Genomic DNA, 24,395 nt, shown 5'->3' with positions numbered 1-24,395 from the left:
AGAACAAAATTTTAAAAAAAAACAGAAAAGACTTGTAGATACAGAGAACGTTTTGATAGTGTTCAGAGGAAAAAGGCATTAGGGAGATGAATGGAAAATGTGAAGGAGTTAGGGCATACACATTTGTACTTACAAAATAGGAATATAAAATGCAGCATAGAGAATATAGCCAATAATATTGCAATAACTATGTGTGATGCCAGATGGGTACCTAAAATATCAGGGGAACACTTCGTAAATTATAGGATTGTCTAAACACTATATTCTACACCCAAAACTAACATGGAATAATATTGAATGTCAAAAAATAAAAAATTAACAAAGCACAGGTTAAAACAAACAAACAAAAAAAAACGCTAACAACAAAACTGATCTTTTTCTCTTAACTCAGAATATTTATTGTCAAAACATTTCTTTATCAATTAATAACACATTTAATCACCAAGCAAATATATATCAACCACTTGCTATGTCAGAAACGATGTGAAGTGTGTGAAAAAAGTAAGCAATACATTTCTAAATATCCATGGGTCAAATAAAAAATGACAGTGGAATTAATGTGTGGTGAAAACATTGCATTGAAACTTGGGATTCAACTAAACAATGTTTAGAGTGAAATTTTTACTCTTTAAAAATATTCACTAGAAAAAAGGCTAAAATTCAAGTATTAAGGAATCCAATGAATTTTTAAATATATGAAGCATAAAACCCAAAGCAATTAGAAATTTTAAATATAAGAGCAGAAACTAATTAAATACAAATTAAAGTGTATAATAGAAAAATCAATTAAATAAAAGTTAGATTCCCTATGAAAACTAATAAAATTGATAGACCTTTATGAAAAATTACTAAGAAAAAGAGAAGGCACAAAACCTCAATATCAGAAAATAAAGAAACATAATTAAAGATGCTACAGATAATAAAAATATAAATTTAATAAGTTTGAAATTTTTTATTAAATTTATATTTTGAATCCCATAATTATAATTCTTCACCAAAGAAAATTTTAGCCAGGTGTCTTTAATCATGAATTTTTTCAAAACTTTAAGAAAAAAAATTAACAATCTGCACTAAATCACCCATATATAGAAGATGAGAAACATTCAGTCATTTTAACCTTACTATCAAAACTTAACAGGAACTGAAAAGAAAAGAAAATATACAGGCTAACTTCTCTTGTGAACATGAAGGCTTATACCTGAGCAGATCACATCTGATAATATATGTGAAAGATAAAATGCAAGCAAGTTGGTATTATTTCAGGGATGCAATTTTAAAAAAAATCAATATAATTAACCAAAATAATAAAATAACAAGAATAGATAGCAAATATCGTACCCAATGGAAAAAATTAGAAAGATTTTCTTCTGAGAATCAGAGCAAGACAAAGATGTATGCTATCACCACCTATTACACATTGTACTAAATATTGCAGCAGTGGAGTAAGGTGAGAAGAAGAAATAATAGGTACAAGAATAGAAAAGTAAGAATAAAACTCATTACAGATGAAATTATCTACTTGAAAAATTCAAAAGAATGTACAGATGAACTCATAACTAATAAGTGAATTTAACAAGTTTTCTGTAAAAAAGTAATTCTCTATCTCTCTTGTTTTTGACATTAACTTTTTGAAAAGGTCATGGCCACTTATACTGTAGATATTTTGTAATTCTCTGATTGTATCTTGGGAGTATATTTCTTCAGAATGCTATTTAATATGTTGCCCATATCCTGTATTTGATTAGACTGAAAGCTAAATGTTTGGCTTAACTGGATTTTAGTTGTTTTGTCAAGAATGTTTCAGAGGTTATACTGTATACATCACAGTTTATGTCATTAGGAAGCACAGAATGTCTGGATGTCTTATTATGAATGAATGGCTCTAAATTTTATCAGTGGCTTAGGCTGGTGACAACCACATTTCTTCATTCAAAGTTGCACTTTCCACCCTTGCAACTCTGTGCAGTGATACTTGGCTGTAATGACAATATTCAGTTCCCCACTCATCTTTCTAAAAGTTGTTAGTATCCTCTGAAGATCTTTACTTGAATCAATTATTTCAGTGGGGTACACTGATTCTGTGTGAATCACTCTTACTATTTTGATGTATAAAAAGGTAAACAGTGAATACTCCATTGAAGCATATAAGTCTCAGAGAAAACAGAGTTCAGAGGAAATAGCACCTAAATGATCATTTTGTTTCTCTTTTGATTACTTGTGATTTGGAATGACTTTATTTAATATTTAGGTAAATCTCATGAGTGGCTACACTGTCCTCCAGTTGATTAAGCTATATTAAGCTTGAATTTAAAAGAGCATCTAGTTGACATTTTAAAGACACTATATGACTCCAGCAATAACCTGGAATGCAAGTCAATTGATCATTGTCCTGTCAAGTAGAATTCTTTGTAGAGCATGTTTATCATAGTACAGTATAAAAGAATAAAGTAGAAAACAGTGCGGGAAAAACTAGTCAGAAAAATGAAAGTGATTTTTTTTCTCTAATCCTCTAAGATTGGATTTCAAATGGGTTTCATTTGGATTATTGAGAAATAAGAAATGTTTGAAAAGCATTGAAGTAACTTGTTTAGAAGAAAATTTTGGTATTGAATAGGTTAAAATGCTTTTTTGAGCAGAAGCAGCATTTCCACAAGGAACTTTCATTTAATCCTTATCTTTATTTTGCAGCTGTACCTGGAAAGAAGGAAGAAAAAACAACCAAGACAGTGGAGCAAGGTAAAAAAAAATGAAGGAGGTTGACATTATCTTCTTTAGAAAGACAACAACATGAGGAAGACAGCACTGGACTCAGACAGGCGGAAGACAATAATCTTTAAAGCTATTGCTCTCTGTCACTGTCCCTGCATGTTTTTTTGTGCCAGGGAGAAGGTGAGGCAACAATCTGGGTTTTGTTCTTTTGTATAACTAAACTTTGAATATAAGTTTAGAAAGGAAAACTCCACAGACTGCTTAATTACATCAGGAAAAATGCTGAAGATTGTTGGGAATAAGGAATGATCCAGGGCAACTGGTACACATTTTTTAAGTTTGATTTTTGGTTTTAGCAACACCTGACTGAAAATAGTTGAAAGAATAAAGATGAAACAATTTCACTTATGCAAAAACAATTCTATTGCTTGAAAAATAACATGTAAAAGTTAAAACAAAGGAAAAAGCAGCAACAAAAGTAAGTTATTGAGTTTATATTATGACTTCAGCAGTCGATCCTCCCAAAAGGTCTAAAATTTTAATTTTATATGTTATAATGTATAAATAATGTATTTTAATTTTTATTTATGCAGCTATATAATACATTTATCACTCTAGAATGGGGCTGAGAAAAATGCTGTAGCAGAGTAAACACATTTAAAATGATGTTAGATCTTCTGTTAAAGATCAGAGTGCTAATAATTTTAGTTGTTCCCTGCCAATCTTTGGCAGTTTATATATTAAAATAGCATATTTATTATTTACTATAATAAATAAACAAAATTAGAACTATCAATACTTTTTCAAGAAAAAAGTCAAAATTATTTATCCTTTTAAATTAGAGATGCAATTAAATATCCAATTTTAGAAATATGAAATATTCTTTAATTCCTTGCATTTTAGAAAAGTAAACAAAAGTTAAAGACTCAGTTAAACTAAAGTTAAGGATTCAGTTAAAAGAATTAGTAAAGGATTTATTTCTTCAGGCTTTTCTAAATAAAAATCACATTATAATCACATTGAAATAGATTTCAAATTCATTTTGGCTTCTGAAGACTACCTGGAATTTTAGAGTCCAATAGAATGTTTTTGTTAACTTCTTTTTGAAGTGGGTATTTTAGTCTCTGAAATATAAAATAGAGGAATAGGAGTACTGGATCCTAATTTCAACTGGTTCACTTTGGCAAAGTTCTGAGCCTAAATTTCTTCTTTAAAAGTGAATCTAATTATATCTGACCTGCATATCTGACAAGACATAAAACCAAAACAAGAAAACATATGTGAAAGGATATAAAAAATTATAAATTCCTAGGTAAACATACAGTATTTACTTAAGCATTTTTTCTTATAAAATCAGCTTCAATATAGTTGAGACCAACTATCAAATTACTTTGATTTCACTAACCTTCATACTTTTCACCTATGTAGTATAAAAGCATTGAGTACCCATTTTTATGGCTTTTATTGATTTCATTGATAGCCACAGCATATTAAGAGAAGATTGATTAGAATATTTAATAGCTACACTAATAACAGTACCTAAAAGATAACTGATTTAAGCACAAACTGTTCATTTCCTCTTATCTTCATGGTAGTGTCAGTTTCATTAATTCTATGTTTCCTCAAGTTGATAGGAGATTGAAAATGGCTTTTAGAGATGTGAACTTACTCCTTCAGATGATTTTGTAATTCATTTTTTTATTAACAGTATTTTTTATCTTATGAAGACCTTCAGCTCTTGGTTTATGTAAAAATATAAGAGGTGATTTCAACACTTCTTATATTGATTTAATATATCAGTTCAGTTTTAAATATTGTAAAGTAATGGCTTTATATCTTTCAATTATAAAAGTCATAAGAAATAGAGTATTTGCACACTTGCATATTTTGTGGTGATATATCTATGACTAGTCAATGATATGAAAATATATATATTGTGATTTTAATAAAGCAGAGAGTTTACATGAGAATGAGTCAGGATATCCTGGAGATTTCATCCTAGTGTTCCATTATTTACCCATAAGATGATGCTTGGAGACTGTTGTGTACTTTTCTTCCTAATATAGTTTTTATTTATCTTCCAAAGTATACATAGCCTCAAACTAGTTTGTAATGCATGGAAATACAGTTAAATACTTTATAAAGAGTTATTTTCATTCATTTAAGTTTGAATTTATGGAGTTGTACAAGGGAAAAATATAATATTCATAATTCTTTATGGATGTCAAATATATTCAGGCATTCTGTAAAATTATGTACATTGAACTTCTGGACTTAGCCTGCACCATAATTTAGAAAACTTGGGAAATATTGATTAAACTAAACTGTAAAAGAAATTCAGATAGTGAAAGATGAAACGAACTTTATGTTAATGTAATTTAGCAAACTAGACATTGTATCACAAGTAGAAATTTGACTAACTTCTGCAAAAGTCCAAAAATGTAACTCTATGTGTAATTCATGATGAATCATGTATTTTTCAGTTATTCTTCTCATAAAGATCATAAATTGGCTAGAATAGAATTTTGAGCATTAAGGAATTCTTGATAAATTCCTTCATCTTAAGGTGCAGGCACACTAGTGCATTAACTATTCTCCTCGTTTAGAAAGCCGTTACCTAGAAGCATCAGGAGAAATCAAATGTTTTTATATAACACATGTCACTCTTTTTATAGTGAGAACTGAGGACTGTTAAAGATAGAACACATAACATTGTGTGAGAATTCATCTTTATATTATTGTATATTATATCTAGAAAAAGTGCATCATCATTAAGCTCAGTTTATTCATTTTTGATAATTTCTCATATATAGGTATATTTGCCTCCTTGATATTCCTTTTCAGAATCAACCTGCTTTCCTAAATCTCTTTTTCTTCTCTCTTTTTCAATATAACTTTTTCTGAGAGGAAAATCTTTAATAATATTTGCTAGTTGTTAGCCAGTGGAGCAAATTGAGTCACTCTAGGAAACATCCAGTGTCTTGCTACTTACACAGGCAAGCAAGGACCAGTTGGAACAATTAACCCTAAAGACCTGAGTTGTAGACTGGAGCCCCAGCATCTCCTCGATTTCAAGATATTTTCCTTCAGAGTGACTTAAGTTCAACAGTGAAAAGGAGAAGTCAATAGTAATAAATTACTCTCAAATCATTTTGCCTTTCCTTTCACTCATAACTGTGTATGACATCACTTAAGTTCTTTGAGAGTCTGGAGCTTATAAATAGTGCTGGCAGTGTTTAATAAATATTTGTGGGATAAATGAAAACAAGTGGAACTATTGAAGAAAGGAATATTAGGTTACCCAGACTTTAGTGAGCTGTTTCTCCATAAATACTGTGCAACTAAGAAAATATTTTAGTAAATCAAAATATGATTTCCAATAGTGGAGGTTGACAGATATTTCAGAAACTAGATAATAAATGATTAAATCCTCCAACTACTCCCACTTGAAAATGGAAATAGTAGAGAACAATTAATATATATGCATTATTAATTATACCATTAATGTTATGATCTTTATAGATAATGCTCTTACATAAACAAAACTGCATGTGCCGTCATCATTTGGTTAAAAATACTGAAAATATAAAACTTTAGTAATTGCAACTATTATATTGTAAACTATTTTTTAAAACAAAGTGGAAGGGGAAATAAAACAATTGCCAATTAGGACAATGTTGGAGTCTAAATTTAGGAACATTTAGTCTTATCCTTGCTTCTCTTCTTTATAAAATTAGGAAGCTAAATTAGGCTCTTTTATTCCTTTCAAATATCAAAATTTCTATTCAACAAAGTTTTTAAGTAGTATGTTTCTTTTATCAGAATATAGAAGCTATATTCCTTCTTTAAGAGAAGACTGGTCTAGAAGGACTTTATTTCTAAGATGCTAGGGAAAAACACACTTTAAAACCTGCTTACTCACACTTCATTATCCCAGAACTAAACTGAAAGTTTTATGACAGTAATATTAAGTATACTTTTCCATCCTCTTAATAAAATGACACTTTAAAATCCAATTAAGTAGAAACGACAAAAATAGTTATGAAAAAATATTAAACATAATTGAGTGCTTATTAATAACTCAAGCAAATTTGAACTAAATTAGTTATCATTTTATAAAGGATAAAATTGAAAATGTGCATCATAAATGTACCAAATGCAGTTTATTTCCTGTAATAAAAACATTGGTTTTGCCTTAAAGTAAGAAATGTTTCTAAATTTATAAATTTGCTCATGTGTGTTCACCTGAAGAGTTTCTGTCTTTCTTTGCCTCCCATGCTAGTTTGTAAACAGTGTTGCCCTACATAATTGTATTAGTGTTTTAAATTGTCATAGCAACAGGTGAAACCCAAATACTACTACATGATTTGTACATTTGTTCTTATCAGCCTTTTCAGATTCTTCTATTCTTTGTATATGCGCTGGTCTATGTAGAATCTGTGATGTGTACCTATTGCAGTTTTAGCTCATACTTTCAAATGAATGTTAATAATATCTAAGAGTAATTATTTCCCTGAAAGAAACTTAGTTACTTAAATGATGAATGTTTATATTTCATGGTGTGTCAATATTATTTTAAAAAAAGGAAAACAATCTTACAATTAAGATGGAGTAAAACTGAACACTTTGTTAACACATTTGTATTAAATTTATTTGTTTAACATGTGATTATAAAGTAATCTATTTGCACATGTGGACTAGGTCATGCTGTTGACTCTCAATAAATGTTAAATGATAATAACAATTTACTATTGATTCCTGTGAATTCCAAATTTCTAAACAAGAGTTTGTACTTTAGTTGTTTAATATTTATTGAGCGCCCACAACAGACTAGGCGCTGGGGGCTGGGTGTGAAGAGCATGGAGCGGGCTACAGAGAGAAGATGATCTGCATATGGAGCCCATGCAACACATGTGAAAATGAGTGTGTGCTGCTTATTTGTATATTTTATATATTTTCAAGGGAACCTTTTGCAATTCTCCACTGTCTCACCTGCTAACATAACACATTTCACTTCTTCTTCTTCTTATTTTATTTAATACTTTTAGCATGTTCTCACAGTTATTTTTATCTCATGCATGGGAGATTTCTTTCTAGTCTCTTCTTTTTTCACCACATTTCTCCCCACTCCCCTAATTCCTAACAGAGACAGGTCTAAATCCTGTGTATCACAACAAAGCAACATAGTCAAAAAAATGTTTGTATTTTTACATTGATCTGCACAGTGCCCCCTCCTGCCATAAAACATTTGGTTCATGTGATTTAAACACTTATTGGTAGGAATGTAATTCAATGCTAAAGAGACCTTGAGCCCAGTAAAACAGCAATGTGTGCCGGTGATGTCGGTAAGATGTGGAAGCGATGCAAAGAGACATACAACCATATTGTATAATTCCCTCAAAAGTAAATAGTTCTTTGTTATTAATGATAACCCAAATCAATAAGGTTACCCCAGGCACCTCACCCTGCACCTCATACGGGGGTCTTCATTCTTACCACTAAATTTACCTTACTCTCAGGTCAGAGGAACTGGTTGGCAGATGGGCTAAAGTAAGCTACCTTATATTTCCAGAACAGACAATATGCCGAGGACCAATGTGTTGCTCCTACTCTGCCTGCAGTCTACCCTTTCCATGAATCATCAAAGTATTTTCTTGATGGATATTTTACCTATCTTTATGGTTCTTAAAAGCAACAAACTTTTTTTTAAAGCAAATGTGTGTTCTTGTTCTACCTATCTTATAATTCTTAAACTTTTTTCTTGATTTAACCTCCAACAATTTTCACACAAAGCTAATAGAATGCAATTAAAACCACCTCTTAAAGCTCAGTCAAATATAATTGTAAATATGAAAAAAGTTGTCATGTGATCTCTGAACCTAATGACAACACACTTCAGATTTCTGTGGCAATACTTTATATAATTTAATAACATTTTAATAATGTAAAGCATGTATTATTGATTATTGTCTGTATCTTAATATTAAGTTGATGGTTCTTTAACACATACTTAAATCTGTAATAGGCCATTTTCATTCTCTTCATAATGAAAATTCTCTTGCAAATCCTATTTTTTCTCAGGTAAAATTTTGACCACCATCACTAGGATTTGGAATGTAAATATATTTTTTCTATAATATAGATAATTGAAGGTTAAAATGTTATTCTTTAGAGGTAAAAATTTCTCTATTCCTTTGACATGCAGCACTACATTATATTAAAGACTGTGGAAATACACTTTAGTGTTTACTTCTAAAACACCAAGAAAATACCTCCTTACAAGCTCAAGAACATTAGGTGTTAATTATGATCTGTATTCTATAATATTTACGTTCACTACTGCTATTACCCTGAAACCATATTTGGGTTTGTTCTCTTTTGTCTTTTAGAAATTTTTGTTAGAAAATATAAGCTGTTATGTTACAAAGCTGAGTGGCCAGAACAAAGACTGTTTTCTGAGAAATTTTTTAATTGACATTTTTCTTTCACTTTTAAATTGATTTTCTACTAAAAGTCTGTGTAGGAAAAAAATAAAAAAGATTTTGCATACACTATATTGAATTAAGTTACTTAAAATTAATTATGATGCCATATTCTAGAACAAATTAATAGAGCTTAAGCTCCATTCTCCAGAAATCAAATTGCAAATATCATGTGAAATCACCAGCCCTACATAAGAGTGCACTGTTGCTTTCTTATCATTGTAAATAAAATTACAAATTTTAGGTCAAGTAATTTCAGGAATGAACATGAAATTTATATCAACATTATGCATAAAATTTACTTGCACCTTATTGACAATTACTGCCCTAAATTCTTCATAAAATGATGTATTATATGCTAATTCAAATACAGTTCTTAAAAAACTGAGAATTTAATTCATATCTTCCCTTAGAATTATGAAAGGGCAAAGTGTAAATTAAAAATTACTTCATTATTATAACTTGCAAAGTTAATTTCAGTTGATTTTTATGTGAGAAAGAGAGATACTTGGTCAGATAAACCATACAGAACATCTGTGTTCTTATTAAGAGTCTTGGCAAAGAAAACCTCAGTGAACAATTTTTAACTTGGAATTAGCATTTGTATTGTTGGTTCTTGAAAAAAACTGATGAAAGCCAATGATGAATAGAAATATTAACTTGCTTGAACAGTAGACTGTAGAGCTTTTACAAAATAAAACTCAGGGCATGGTCTAGCCCTTCCAGGAATTTATTCTGTGACATTTGGTTAGTTACTTGCCTTGTAAAGCCTCTTTTATAAGCCAAGATTATTTGACTAAGCAATCTCTAGAAGACTTTTTAATCTTAATATGGTCTAATTCTCACTTATAAGGACTATCTCCCATGCCAGCTACATTTCTACTTTGCCTCACCTGCTAAATTATAAACTTTTTTTAAAATTTTAAATACTTTCTATACAATAACATAATCAGGAAAGTCAGATTTGGATTCAAAAATGAAAATACTTTTAAATATTATATAAATCTACTTAATAAATTATGATATTTGAAGTATTTATTTTACTTAAATATCAAAATATATGCTGTAATTACATTTAAATTTCAAAAAACACATCTCTGGAACAATGTATACTATTGGAAGTTCATTTAAATTACATAAAAATTCTCTAAATATTAATTTAGTAATAAGAATTGCTAATAATGTCACACAAGATATAGAGCTTATTCTTATGACACCCAAACAAAAGAAATTATTAAAAATAAAACAAGGTGCTGTCTTTGGAGACAGAAGGATATGGGTAACACAACTGAGGATAACTTGTAGTTTCAATTTGGGCTGTTTCCAAGCAAAATGACAATGACTTTCTATGTATTGCCAGTCAATTCAGTATGGATCATATTCTCCTATGAGCAAAATTTTCTTAATTAATTGACATGACAGAAAAGAAAATTTAGCATTAGAGTCTAAAGGCTACTCATCACTGGAAGTATATAAATTCAATATTATAGGAGGATACTTCAGGTTCCTTCACCATCTTAACTCCCTGCTTCCCACCCATTTTGTATATCCAGCAATCCAGCCACATGAATTTCACACTTCATGGTTTGCTTATGTAGTGTCTTATATTAAATTTCTTTCCAACATTCTTTGATGACAAAGTTTATTTTCAATTTTATAATCCACCACAAATGCCAGTGCTTCTGTAAGATCTTTTCTCATTCCATCAGTCAGAGTTTGTCAACCCCTCTGCTCTGGTCCCACAGCCCCGTGCCTGTGTCTCTATCCTCATTTTTAATCTGTCCGTGTGCGTGCATTCTAGCACAGACTGGACTTCATGCATCAATCTTGTTCTTCCCGCTCCAAGCACAAATGAGACAATGAATAAATATTTGTAAAATATATCAAATTTATTCTTTTTAAAAGATGAGAAGGACCATGTCTAGGTTGTTGAAAGGGCATTAGCTTTTGTTTTACTTCAGTCAAAACCTTTCTGAGAGTCTCAGGCTTTAACTGTTTTTTACATGTACTTCTCCATCAGAAGTGTAAAGTACTGTTAAAGAGGTTTCTACAAAAGTTCAAAAAACCTAAAATATCAGCAATTTAAATCAAAGAATGTGTAAAAAATTATACATCATAACAAAGTTGGTTCAACATTTGAAAATAAATTAACAATCGATCACATCAACAAGCTAAAGAAAAAACAAATAAAAACTATGAAAACTATGTTAGCAGGTATAGAATATCACTTGACAAGATCTAACACCAATTCACAATAAAATTTTTAGCAAACTAGGAATAAAGAAGAAATTTTTCAACTTGATAAAAAAAATCTACAAAAAAACTTACAGATAATATCATACTTAATGAAGAGAAACTAGACACTTCCCCGCTAAGATAAGGAATAAAGCAAGGATGTCCCCCTAACCATACTTATTCACCATTGTACTGGAAGTACTAGTTAACAGAAGAAAATAAAATTGAATTATATCAATTGGAAAGGAAGAAATAAAACTGTCTTTGTTCATATATGATATTTGTTCACATATGAAGCTGTCTTTGTAGAAAATCCCAAGGAATCAATAAAAACCTGAAACTAACCAGTGATTATAGCAAGGTTGTAAGATACCCTGTTATTATACAAGTCAATTGCTATCTTATATGCCAGCAATGAAAAATTGAAATGAACAAAATTAAATTATAATACAGTTACATTAGCACCAAAAAAATTTAGATATAAATATAACAAAATATGTATACATCTACATGAGGAAAGCTACAAAACTCTAGTAAAATAAATCAAATAACTAAATAATTGAGAGACATTCCATGTTCATGGGTAGGCAGACTCAAAATTGTTAAGATGTTAGTTCTTTCCAAATTTATTTGTAGATTCAATACAATCATAATAAAAATCTCAGTGGATATTGACAAACTGATATTGTGGATATCAGCAAACTGATTTTAAATTTTTATGGAAAAAGGGAAAACCCAGAATTGGCAAGACAATATTAATGGAGAAAAACAAAGAAAACCTATACTACTAGACTTCAAGAGTACAAAGCTACAGCAGTTAAGACAGTATAATACTGATGAAAGAATAGACAAATAGATTGATGAAACAAAACAGAGAGACCAGAAATAGATTTACAAAAATATAGTGAACTTATCTATGACAGAGGAGCAAAAACAGTTCAATGGAGAAAGAACAAACAAACTTCTCAACAAGTGGTACCAAATCAAAAAATTAACTCAAAGTGGATCATAGACATAAACTTAAACATAAAGCTATAAAACTTCTATATGATAACATGAGAGAAAATCTAGGTTGTCTTGGGTTTGGCAATAACTTTTTAGATGCAACACCAAAGTCATCCATGAATAAAAAAATGATAAGTTGGACTTTATTAATATTAAAACTTCTCTGCAAAAGATACTGTCAAGAATATTTGAAGACAAGACATAAAATGGCAGGAAATACTTATACATATCTCATAAAGGTCTGTTATCCAAAAATACACAAAGAACTCCTAAAACTCAATCTATAGGAAAATGAACTACCCATTTTCAAAATGGCAAAGATCTTAACAAATACCTCACCAAAAAAGATTTACAGATGGCAAATAAGCATATAAAAAGATGTTCAACATTATATATCATTAGAAAATTGAAAATTAAAATAATAAGATACTACTATACACCTATTAGAAAGTTGTCAAAATACTGACAACATCACATGTTGAGGAGGATGTAGAGCAATGGAAATTCTCTTGTGTTGCCGGAGAGAATGCAAATTGTACAGTCACTTTGGAAGAAGTTTGGTGGTTTTTTTACAAAACTCAATGTACTCTTTTTAAACATTTTTATTTATTTATTTTCAGAGAGAGAAGAGAGGGAGAAAGAAAGGGAGAGAAACATCAGTGTTTGAGAGAAACATTGATTCGTTGCCTCTTGTTTTTCCCCAAATGGACCAGCCCCGCAACCCAAGGGAATTGACCTGACAGGGAATTGAATCAGTGACCTTTCAGTTCACAGGCCAGTGCTCAATCCACTGAGCTACACCAGCCAAGGCAAACTAAATATATTCTTACTGTACAATCCAGCAATCATGCTTCCTGGCATTTACCCAAATGAGTTGAAAAGTTCTGTCCGCTAATGTTCTATACACAAAGTTTATACCAGCTTCATTCATACTTGCTAAAACTTGTAATCAGTAAATATGTTCTTCATATAAGAATGGATAAATAAACTCTGACACATTCATACAATAGAATTTTTATTCAGTGTTAAAAATGCATAAACTGTGAAGCCACAAAAAACTTTGAATAACCTTAAATTCTAAGTGAAAGAAGATAATTTGATAACTCCACCTACATGTCATTCTAGAAAAGGCAAAACTATACAGATAGCAAAAAGTTCTGTGTTTGACATGGGTTTGGGAACAGGGAACAATAAATAAGTGGAGCACTGGGAATTTTTAGAGAATTGAAACTATTCTGCATTATACTATAATGGTAGATGTATGTTGTTACACATTTGTCAAAAATCCATAGAATGTACAAAACTAAGAGTTAACCTTAATGTAAATTGTGAACTGTGGTTAATAATAATGTGTCAATATTGTTTTGTTGATTGTAATGAATGGTTAATGTTTACATTAAGGATTTGTAAGCAAATATTAAGATAATATTTTAAAATTAAAAAAAATGTATGTGGTAGGTTCTTTATCCCGCAGAATAGGGAACTATTAAATTAGGACAGAGAGAAAGTTAAAGATGGCTCTGACTGAGTTATACTTAATTACAAAGTTAATGGACAAGATCCTGAATAAAATTAAACCCTTCCATCTTTTCAGAAACATTCAAATTTAATATTTAATAAAACATCCATATATATATATATTTTTTCTCTCATGTGAATTCCAAGCAGTATTTTAAGTCATTTAGGCAATTTGAGAGTGCTTTTCTTCTGTATGTTTTTATAAAATTTATATTTTGGTGTTTGGAAAATATATAAGAATGTTGTAAAATACTTCATCTAAAATGTCGCTGACTGTCAAAATTATATCCAAATGAACATGAACAATGACAGATATAGGTAGGACATTCACTTATTAATTATTAAAAATGTATGCAATTCCAAAAAATCAAATCACTTCAGGAAATACAGCATCACTTTTTTAAAAAATGCAGGAGTTATGTAATAATTTTAATATTTTTGATGCTGTGATAATCCTACACTGGGAAATTATCAGGTACCATTAAATTTATGAATAAAGCTCTCCATATGGTTCTTTAAAATTATGCTTTCCATAAAAAGAAAAATCCAAAAAGTTGATACTTTGATTTTATTCATCATGTTCATTAAGAATACCTCCAATTAGTAGGCATCTTATATCTACAAAAGAGGTAAGAAAATAATTTTCTGACATATTTCCAAGCAATTCACTAGAGCTAGCTGGGTGAGGAAAGTTAAGAATTTTGAGCTTGGTACCTTTACACAGCCCGAAGCCCGAACTGCTTGGTGATCTTGTTAGGGGCTTTTAAACCTTCCAGTTTCAGGGTTTGGTGTTTTGGGGTTTTTTGTTTTTTAATCTAGATATATTTGACATTGAGGTCAAGCTAAGATGCTCGAATAAGAATATTTTTGTTAATATCTTAATGTCACTAATAATAACCTGATGCTAAATTTGGCATTCAGCCTTGGCTGGTGTGGCACAGTGGACTGAGCACAGGTCTGCAAACCAAAGGCTTACCGGTTGGATTCCCGGTCAGGGCACATGGCTGGATTGAGGGCTGGGTCCCCAGTAGGGGGACGCGAGAGAGGCAACCACACATTCATGTTTCCCTCTCTCTCTTCCTCCCTCCCCTTCTCTCTAAAAATAAATAAAATCTTTTTTAAAAAATTGATCATTCAGAGCAACAATAAAAAATAATGGCGAAATCAAAGATAACATTTAATACTACTATTTCCTTAAAACACTTTGGAGTTCAAAATATTTGTGTTTGTGCCAAAGAAGATCTTTAGCACCTATTTTCTGTTATGACATTGTCCCTTATTTCACTCTTTTGCCTGTTTCATGGACCTTTTTACAATGGTTGTAGAAGGAAACACTATTGTTATATGTACATTTTATCTGCTATATGATGATATTTGAGGAAAAATCAAATACTATTTTCTATTTATTTGTCTTGGTTATATATATTCAGGCCTTTAACTTAAAAAAAATCTTTGGTCTATTGAAACTTAATATTTTTTCTTAAAATTAATAATTTTATCTAGTTAGTTACTTAAAACTTGTCTTGCATAACTATTTTGATAACAGTCTGTGTGTGTTTTTTTTAATTTTTAAACATCTGGCAATAGCTAATCAAAATTCATAAAAATTAAGCAGTATATGGTAATACACTGATCAATAAAAAGAAATGATATGAAATTGAATTTGAAACATGGAAGTAAAATATTATAATCCATGACTTCAGTATTTTTTTACATGCATGTATTAAAAACAGAGTTTTTAACTTTCTGGTTTATTTTACTTTCATCTAGTTTATTAAATTAAATCAAGTCAATCTGTGTGAACAAAGTAAATGAGATTTTGGGGGACATTGTGTTACTGTTTATAGCAATTGTTCCCATTTATAAATGAGACTAGTTTGCTTTCTTTCTGCAACACTTGTATATAATCTGCACTTCACCTATATTGCCAACTGAATACAACATTGACTTTTTGGGTGTCTTGTTAACAAAGAAACACAACATGTATGCAAAACAAAGATCATATCTTCCTCCACAGTCCTCTCTGTTTCCTATCTTAATTGATGGCAGATCATCACTCAGTAAAACAAATAAACAGCAGTTCTTTTTTTAATCTGATAGCCAGCTATATAAATAATCAGATGACTGATCCTACACTCCTTTATACTGTTAAACTTGCATTTCCTGACCAGTGAAATTCTAAACCCAGCTGGCATCTTCTCCAATTTTAAAAGTAGAATTAATAATTTCTCTGCTATCTCTATATCTCTAATGGTAAAGTTACATGGCATGGGGTGTAACATTTTGCTATTTATTAGCTGACCATTTCACTGACAGTTTCCAGTACAGACCACTCCCAACCTTAGTTATATAAAATAACAACTGATTTTACTATGCTCATGATTTAGGGGGTCAGGAATTCAGGAGAGCAACTAGGCATTTTTCACTTGAGCATCTCATATGATTGCAGTCAGGTGCAGACTCGAATGCTAGTAATCTAAAGTAACCAACTTCGGGACGTCCAGGTTGGCTTGCCTGCATGTCTGACGGTTGTTACTTGACAGCTTGGGCTGTTGACTAGACTGACTATACAAGATCTGTGCAGAAGGTATCCAGCCATGTAACATGAAAAATAGACACATTTATTGAAGAAGATACAAAATACAAGAAATATTGTACATAAGATAGTAACTCCTCAGGCCCCTTCCAAGTAGACACCTTGGGACAGCACACAGTTCTCCCAATTGCCGTGCCATCAACTGCCCCACTATATTTTCCTGAATCACATTGATGGTCTGAAATTTCTTCTCTTTCAAAGGTGATTTTAGTTTTGGGAAAAGCCAGAAGTTGCAAGGCGCCAGATCTGGGCTTGTGGTGGTCTGAGTCACCTAGGTGGTTTGACGTTTCACTAAAAAACTGCATAAGACATGATGAATGAGTGAGCACCAGTTGTCCATAGCTGTAGCCTTTTGAATTATCTCAATAGTTTCTGTGGAAGAATGTTCAAGCTTAATGCAAAATGTGATGCAGATCTGTTGTTCTACTCGCTCAGTCATTTTGAATGTGATGGCCACACAGTACACATGCTCACTTGAGGGCATCTACCACCCCCACTGATTAGTGCAGTGAAGTCATCATTGTTCACACATGCGCATTCCAGCCCACTTTCCTTGGCTGCCAGGTTACATCGATGTTGTGTAAACTGTTCTCATTATACTAACAATGGTTGGACTTTTTGTGGACAGACCCCATATGTATCCTCTGCTGCGTGGTGGTCAGAGAACTTACATGGCACCCAGTTTCCTCAGAGCTAGCATTCCTAGAGCAGCAGGTGGAAGATATATGGCTTTTCCTGCTTTAGCCTAGAAAGTCACTTCACTTCACAGCATCACTTCAACTACATTGTGTTGGTTACAGGTGACACAAAGTCCAGGCCTCCTGATTCTCTCTTCCATCCTTCTAAAATGTGTCTCCTTTCCCCTTCATCTCTGTTGGTCTAATTCCTTTCAGTCTTTCAAGGTCAGCCTCATTACCACCTACCAAAGCCTTTCGAGATGCCGTCATTCAGCTATCAGAGCCTGTACCTTAGTGATTGAGTTCAGAGACACATCAGTTTAAATCCCAGGTCTCTCATTTAAGAGCTACATGATCTTGGGAAAGTTACTTCATTTATGCGAAAATCAGGAAAATCAGGATCTACCTACTTTACAGTGTCATTGTGTTGAATAACAAAACAGGAGAAGACATTTCCTGTGACACATGGTAAATAGACAATGTTAGGCATTCCCCAGACATTCCCCCGTTTTCCCCCAAAGCCCATAGCATTTTATTGGGTTGGCCAAACAGCTCATTTGTTTTTTTCTGTAAGACACTTCTAATAGCACTTCCTTGTCTTTAACTTTGTTTGAAACAATTTTGTTAGATTGTATTTTGACAGGTGTCATGTTAACATGCATATAAAAAAACTTACCAAAGTTGGTGAATTTTTGTGTAGCCATTTTAATATTAAATATGGAAGAAATTATGCAACATTCTTGGCATATTATGCTTTATTATTTCAAGAAAGGTAAAAATGCAACTGAAGTGCAAAAAAAACGATTTGTGTAATGTACAGAGAAGGTGCTGCCGCTAATTGAACCTGTCAAAAGTCGTTTACAAATAAACCAGTCGATGAAAGACAAATACCATATGATCTTACCTATAAGTGGAATCTAATGAACAAAATTAATGAGCAAAATAGAACCAGAGGCTTGGAAACATGGAACAGACTGACAGCGACCAGAGGGGAAGCGGGAGAGGGATAATGGTTGAAAAAAGGGGAAGGGACTAATCAAAGGACAAACACGGACGTGGACAACAGGGCGGGGATTGGTTGTGGGAGTGAGGGGTGGGGGGGAGGGCAAAGGGGGAAAATTGGGACAACTTTCCCCCTTTGTAATTTGTATTGTAATAGAATAACAATAATTTCTTAAAAGTTGTTTGCAAAGTTTTGTGCTGGTGATTTCTTCCTGGATAATGCTCCAGGGTCAGGTAAACCAGTTGAAGTTGATAGCAATCAAATTGAAAAATTAATTGAGAACAATGTTATACAACGTGGGAGATAGCCAAATACTCAAAATATCCAAATCAATAAAGTTATTGGAAAAAAAGTCTCTTTTATGTTATGGAAAAAAAACCTAAACAGACTCTTTGACCAACCAAATATTTGTACCTATTTTGTGTTTATCATAATTTTCCCCTTGTAATAATGATTCATGGAATTATTTTAGATCTTCTGCATATTTAGTTCAATGTTTTATGGGCAACCTATCCCAGTATATACCCGTATTTTGAATATCAACTCTGAGTCCCTGTGATGTTTTAGGCCACAATAAACAAAACACAACAAGAAACTTGCCATTATTATCTCTATTATTCATTGTAACCTTCTCTTTTCATAATTCTTCTTGCAGAAATTAGAAAAGAAAAATCTGGGAAGACTTCTTCAGTTCTGAAGGATAAAGGTAATATAGTCAAGGCAAAAATTATTAGCAAAAATATTTCAATGGGCCCATAGTCATTAGGCATCATCTTTGCAGATGTGTGGGCTAAAATTCCATTGGTTACCCTCATATGTTTGAAAATTTGTATTTACTTACCTGTCCCACGAACACTTTCTTACAGTTCACCATGACCTAAAAAGTGCTTTGTTTATAATTTCAAAAATAAAAAAGTAAAAAAAAAAAAGATTTTCCTTAAAGAATGAAAGGGTAAAAAAATGTTAGGAGGGAAGCAAAGAATACAGAAAGGACCTCCTTTCATGTGCTCTGCTTCTGTCCTTTCTACCCATCATAAAATACATGTTTATTGCACACTCCTTCCAAACACTGACCACTGAAGAAACAAAGATGACAAAGCTAGGAACAGGGACAAAAACTGGGGAATCAGAGTTGTAAATTCTGTTATTTTCGAAGACTTTCTTAGTCATGTTCTATTGGCTTTAGTCTTGTCAGCTCTCTATTGCCATAAAAAGGCATGAAATTCTATTTAAATATTGGGCTTTTTCTTTCTGAATGGACTGATTCTTCCTTCTGTCCGTCCACATCTCAGACCTCTTTTTAAGAATAATGTCCATATAAAGCATCAAGTTTTCTCAATGTTCACTGAAACCCTTTCTTCTGAATTCACACACTTGTGATATGTGTAACTGTTTATTTATTTAGCTATCTAGATAATTAAATACTTGAAATGTCACTTACTTAAACATCAAGACCCTGTGTTCACTGAAACCCTTTCTTCTGAATTCACACACGTGTGATATGTGTAACTGTATTTATTTATTTAGCTATCTAGATAATTAAATACTTGAAATGTCACTTACTTAAACATCAAGACCTTGTGTTATCCACCTTAATTTTTATGAGCACGTATCAGTACCACATTCACTAATTATTTTTATAAATCTAATATCAGATAATACAGTACAGTCAGATAATACAAATCTAGTACAGTAATCAGAACACGTACTCTCTAGACACTGGGAATACAAGAAAAATCCCAAAGGAGGAATTTATATTAAATTCAAGTGAGAAGGATGAGAATTTAGCCAAACAAAAGCATGGGAATTGTTTGGGAGAAGTGCAGATGCAAGGCATCTGTTCTTTGCCAGGCACAGTGAAATCTACATCACACATTTTGCTTCAGCAAGTAGTGCTGCATATCTCAATTTTTATAAATGTAGAAGTGAGGGTACAGATCAAGTAAGTTACTCAGTGTGACACTGTGAGGTTGGGGCAAAGGCAAGAATTAAAGTCAAGTCTGTCAGATTTTGTAGTTCATCTTTTAATTTTCACAGAGATACTGCTCGCCCCTTAAAATAACGTTCTTGTATTTGCATTCTTTGAAGAACCTTTGCTTTGAGTATAGAGCTCATTACATAAGTTAAAAATCTATTTAATATAGACATATTGGCTATGTAGTATAAAAAATAATCCTTAGTTATTAGAGTGACTCTTCTTATTTACCACAGAGAAGTTTAGTTTATTTTTCTGCAGTGGTTACCTCTACATTGAAAGAGACTCCTTCTCATCCTTCACTCTTGTTTTATCTCACAATTAACAAAAACATTTTCCTTGATTGTGTGAGAACTAAAAGTGTCATTGAAACATACTACCAGTAAAATCCATATATGTATATATACATTTATGATTTGCAAATCACATTTAGCAAAATATAAACAACTTTCCCTCCTTCAAAATGTAATATAAAGTACACTTATTTCATCTGTACTTATGTCATAGGAATATTTGGACCACATATTATTGTTCAATATAAAAGTATCTCAAAAAAAAAAAAGGTTGGGGCCTAAATCCAAAACTACCTTTCAGGCAATGATGATTATCAAAAACCTAAACTGCTACTTAAAGACTCCACTTGTGCTCTAGCTTAAATGAGCTAGAAATGGTAGTTGTAAAACTCTGCCCTGAAAAACATTAAATCCATGCTGACCCCTTCACTACATACACTCCTGTAATTTCTATTATTGTTGCTATAACAGTTATGAATACACAATTATAAGTAATTTCCTAGTGAACACTTTTTTTAATTAATGTTTAATCCTCTACTGTTTGCAAGGTGTACCCACTGTCACTAGAAAATCATATATATAAAGGTTTACTGCATATGATTATTGAATTAGAGCTATTTAAAATGCACCTCTGTTTTATTCAAGCTGCATTAATATCCTAGAATATCTTTATTGTATATAAATTAGACACTATTTCAGAATAATTGTAACTGCCACATTTCCTTTATTTTATAATTATCATTTATCATTACAAAAAAGTTTTAAAATGAGCAGGATTTCCTATAGTATTTCAGGGACTTTAAAAACCTCCATAGTGTTATTGTTTCTGAAGCATTTCTTTGAAGCCTGCTGCTGCAGAATCTGAATGTAGCAATTCCACTCTCTAAAAGGCCACTGAATGCACTGGAGTCCTTGTGTATTGCAAGTAATTTATATTATGCAAGTTAAGTGGTTTCCACACATTTCCAGTCTCACAGATTCCACTTGTGTACACATTAGAACGTATATTGAAGCACTGCTCCAATTCTAAAACCAGGATTATTACACGTGAATCATTTGGGACTACATTTACTTGAGACATGATAACTATGAGTAAATTAGGCATTAAAAAAATATCATTAGGTTTGTGTTTTTATTTCAAGTGATGTAGAGAAGGTCTAGGGATGATTGTTTAAAAGGAAAAAAGCCTTCCTGGCTTTTGTCACTGGTTCAGCTGCTGATTTTTCAGGGCGAGGGGACTAGTGTTAAGTTCTCTCAACACACACGCAAAGGCAGAGCTTTGGCTATGTGGCCATGACCACCCAGAAACCAGACAATCCTGCTAGTCACCCCCCATTATTGGCTCTGTTCCTTCCGGCACCCACCCCTATGCTCTATCACTACTTGTTTCTAACAGCTGGCCTGACTTATGTGAGGAACCAATATCCATCCATGGACCAAGGAACTGCAAACCAAACCCAAACGAGGCAACAGAGAAATTAATTAATTCCTCCTCTACTAAGAATGCAATAGTAACAGCACACTTAGGTTCCTCTGGCATTGGATTAGCACGATAGACACTGGAATTATTGTTTAGTTTATGACATAGGCCTATCCTTGTGTGTTTGGCTCTAAAAGTAGATGTTCATCAATGCTTACTTTCTTTAGTATTCTGTTGTTCAGGACCATGGCTAATGATCCTCCAACTTCTTTTGTCTTCTTAATGCTTTGTTTTGACCATTCCTACTAATCAAACAAAAGCAAGAGCTAAGGATGGGCTAAATTGTCTGAGAACTTTGAAACTGATCCCCAGTGATCTGGTTCATTACTGCCTGTGTCTCTGGGGCAGCGCAGGGGAAAGGAAAATCTGAAATGATCTTATTTCTTTGTGAACTTTTTCTCCATCCCAACCTCCTTGCCCAGATTATTTGAGAGTTCCAATTTATATCACAGCACATTTAAATATGTTCTAGATTCTAATAATAATCAAGATTCATAATCCTTCCTGGAGGCTCATAGACGAATGCAAAGAAACTATTTGTAAAAACGATACATGCAAAAATGTGCTCTTCAAAGCCTCTCTCCTAAAAAAAAAAGGGGGAGATAATTTGGAAAACTAATTTAAACAGACCCAAACCAATAATATAAGTATCAGGACTTTCCGATACAGAAGTTCAGAACTTCCACATGACTTTCTCTCCACAGTTTTTGTCAGATTCGATATCTCACTCACTTACTTGGGTAATTAGAGACTGCTCAGATCAACCTGTGGGTATCCTATGTCGTCAAAACCCCTTCAGGTCAAAAAGGAAACTGAGAAAAAATGAGCTACAAGAGAGTCAATGCAGGAGATGACCCAGCCTGGGAACAGCACCCATCTTCCCATTAGCAAACCTGGAAATGAAAAGCACTTGTATTTTCTGAGAACTTTTCTCAAATTTAAGGTGATGGGATTATGACCTTCAAATGCCCTGTAAAAGTATAGCTGTTATTTTATCTCTTCCTTCTTTCTCCATAAAACCAAACCCATCTCTTGGGTTCCTCTCCCTAGGCCTTGTATTTTATAACTACATTCATCTCACACCAGAATGTACACACACCCAGTTAAATAAACATATTTCATTCTGAGCTCTGAAATTCAGGGATTGTGCTCTCCCACCACACTTGGAATCTGTCCCCACCACCTCTTCTCATTCCACAAGACATTAATTCTTTTCATTTAGCTGGGAAAAGCAAAAGCAGTAAATGACCCCCATTTGGCTTGAAAAAAAAGTTAATGAAGCTTTTCAAAGTGTATTTCTTTAACCCGTAGCTCTTGAGTTAATCTTTTCATGTTAAAATATAGAAAAAGAAACCAGCCTTATTTATACTTTGCACAATAAAGATAAACATAAACTCCTTTTTTCTGCCAAAGCCATTTTTTAAAAATCTACAAACATACGTATATTTAAGGTGATAGCTTATCTACCTAGAAAATGTTGCTTCAAAGGACAGCCTTTTCAATAGAACCTCTAGATTCATTCTTGACACCATCCAAAGTCACCTGGACTCAAATTATTTCTAAGTGATTGTTTGAGTGTTACATGCATACAAGTGCTATCATCATATTCTCTGAATTCCCACCCAAAACCATAAGGTGGAAATGGAAAAAAAGGAGCTGAAACTATAAATTTATTTCTTTCTTCTTTTCCCACTGTGTTAGAAGTCACTTTTGTCAGCAAAATGAATAATGAGATTTAATGATACAGAGGAAGCAGAAGCTGGGTTTTTGTTTTTATATAGTTTGTTGAGTACATATAATGTTCAAGATATTGCCTACATACATGTCTGGAATCCATGATATGATCAGAATAACTTTGTATTTAAGCCTAGTAGGATAAATAAAGTTTTACTTGATTTACTTTAATCAAGAACTACATTTTTAAAATGTTTGGAGTCCATTGAAGAAATTGTCTCTCAATTTTATTTTAGTCTTATTCTTGAAATTCATTTGACTGGATTCCGATGACAAAAATACCACATTTATATGATATAAGCACAGGTTTCCATATGAGTGTTTATTTTTGGGGAAAAAAAAGCCTGATAAAAATAAAATAAGTTAGTGCTGATTATAACAGTTGAAGGAAACTGTGAATGCTGAAGCCATGTGGGTTGTTCTAACTTTATTTTTATTGTTTACACTGCTACAGAGGTCCCCATTTTCTCCCTTTTGCCCACCTCTCCCCTTCTCTCACCCTGCCTCCCCTCAGGCCATGTGTTTGTTAAAATTACAGATAAAATAAGTTCTTATCCATCCAAATGCCTATCCTCTTGGATAAACAAATAGATTGTAACTCTTTTAACAGTTTACATTTATTTTAAATAAAAATAATCAAAGAATAGCTTATTCTTCCATATATGGTTTTACCTTTATGTCTCTGTTT

General features: G+C 32.2%; 1 protein-coding gene across 13 annotated transcripts in view; it reads left to right on the top strand.

Moving 5' to 3' along the window:
* The window catches only part of TRDN (triadin), a 323,740-nt gene that overhangs the window by 226,075 nt on the left and 73,270 nt on the right, over window positions 1–24,395 (top strand). For 11 of the 13 annotated variants that reach the window (XM_054569903.1, XM_054569904.1, XM_054569900.1 and 8 more), the window contains 2 exons: window positions 2,689–2,736; window positions 18,881–18,931. In XM_054569903.1, the coding sequence (XP_054425878.1) occupies window positions 2,689–2,736; window positions 18,881–18,931 (99 nt within the window). Of the gene's footprint in view, window positions 1–2,686; window positions 2,737–18,880; window positions 18,932–24,395 lie in introns of all 13 variants that reach the window. The other 2 variants (XM_054569909.1, XM_054569907.1) reach the window with 1 other exon arrangement.

Source organism: Pteronotus mesoamericanus, unplaced genomic scaffold, assembly GCF_021234165.1.
Source record: "Pteronotus mesoamericanus isolate MK-2021 breed Mesoamerican mustached bat unplaced genomic scaffold, CSHL_Meso_final contig_20, whole genome shotgun sequence".
Classification (NCBI taxonomy): domain Eukaryota; kingdom Metazoa; phylum Chordata; class Mammalia; order Chiroptera; family Mormoopidae; genus Pteronotus; species Pteronotus mesoamericanus.
The sequence above is the reverse complement of the archived record's forward strand: the minus strand, read 5'-3'. Positions and strand labels throughout refer to the sequence as shown.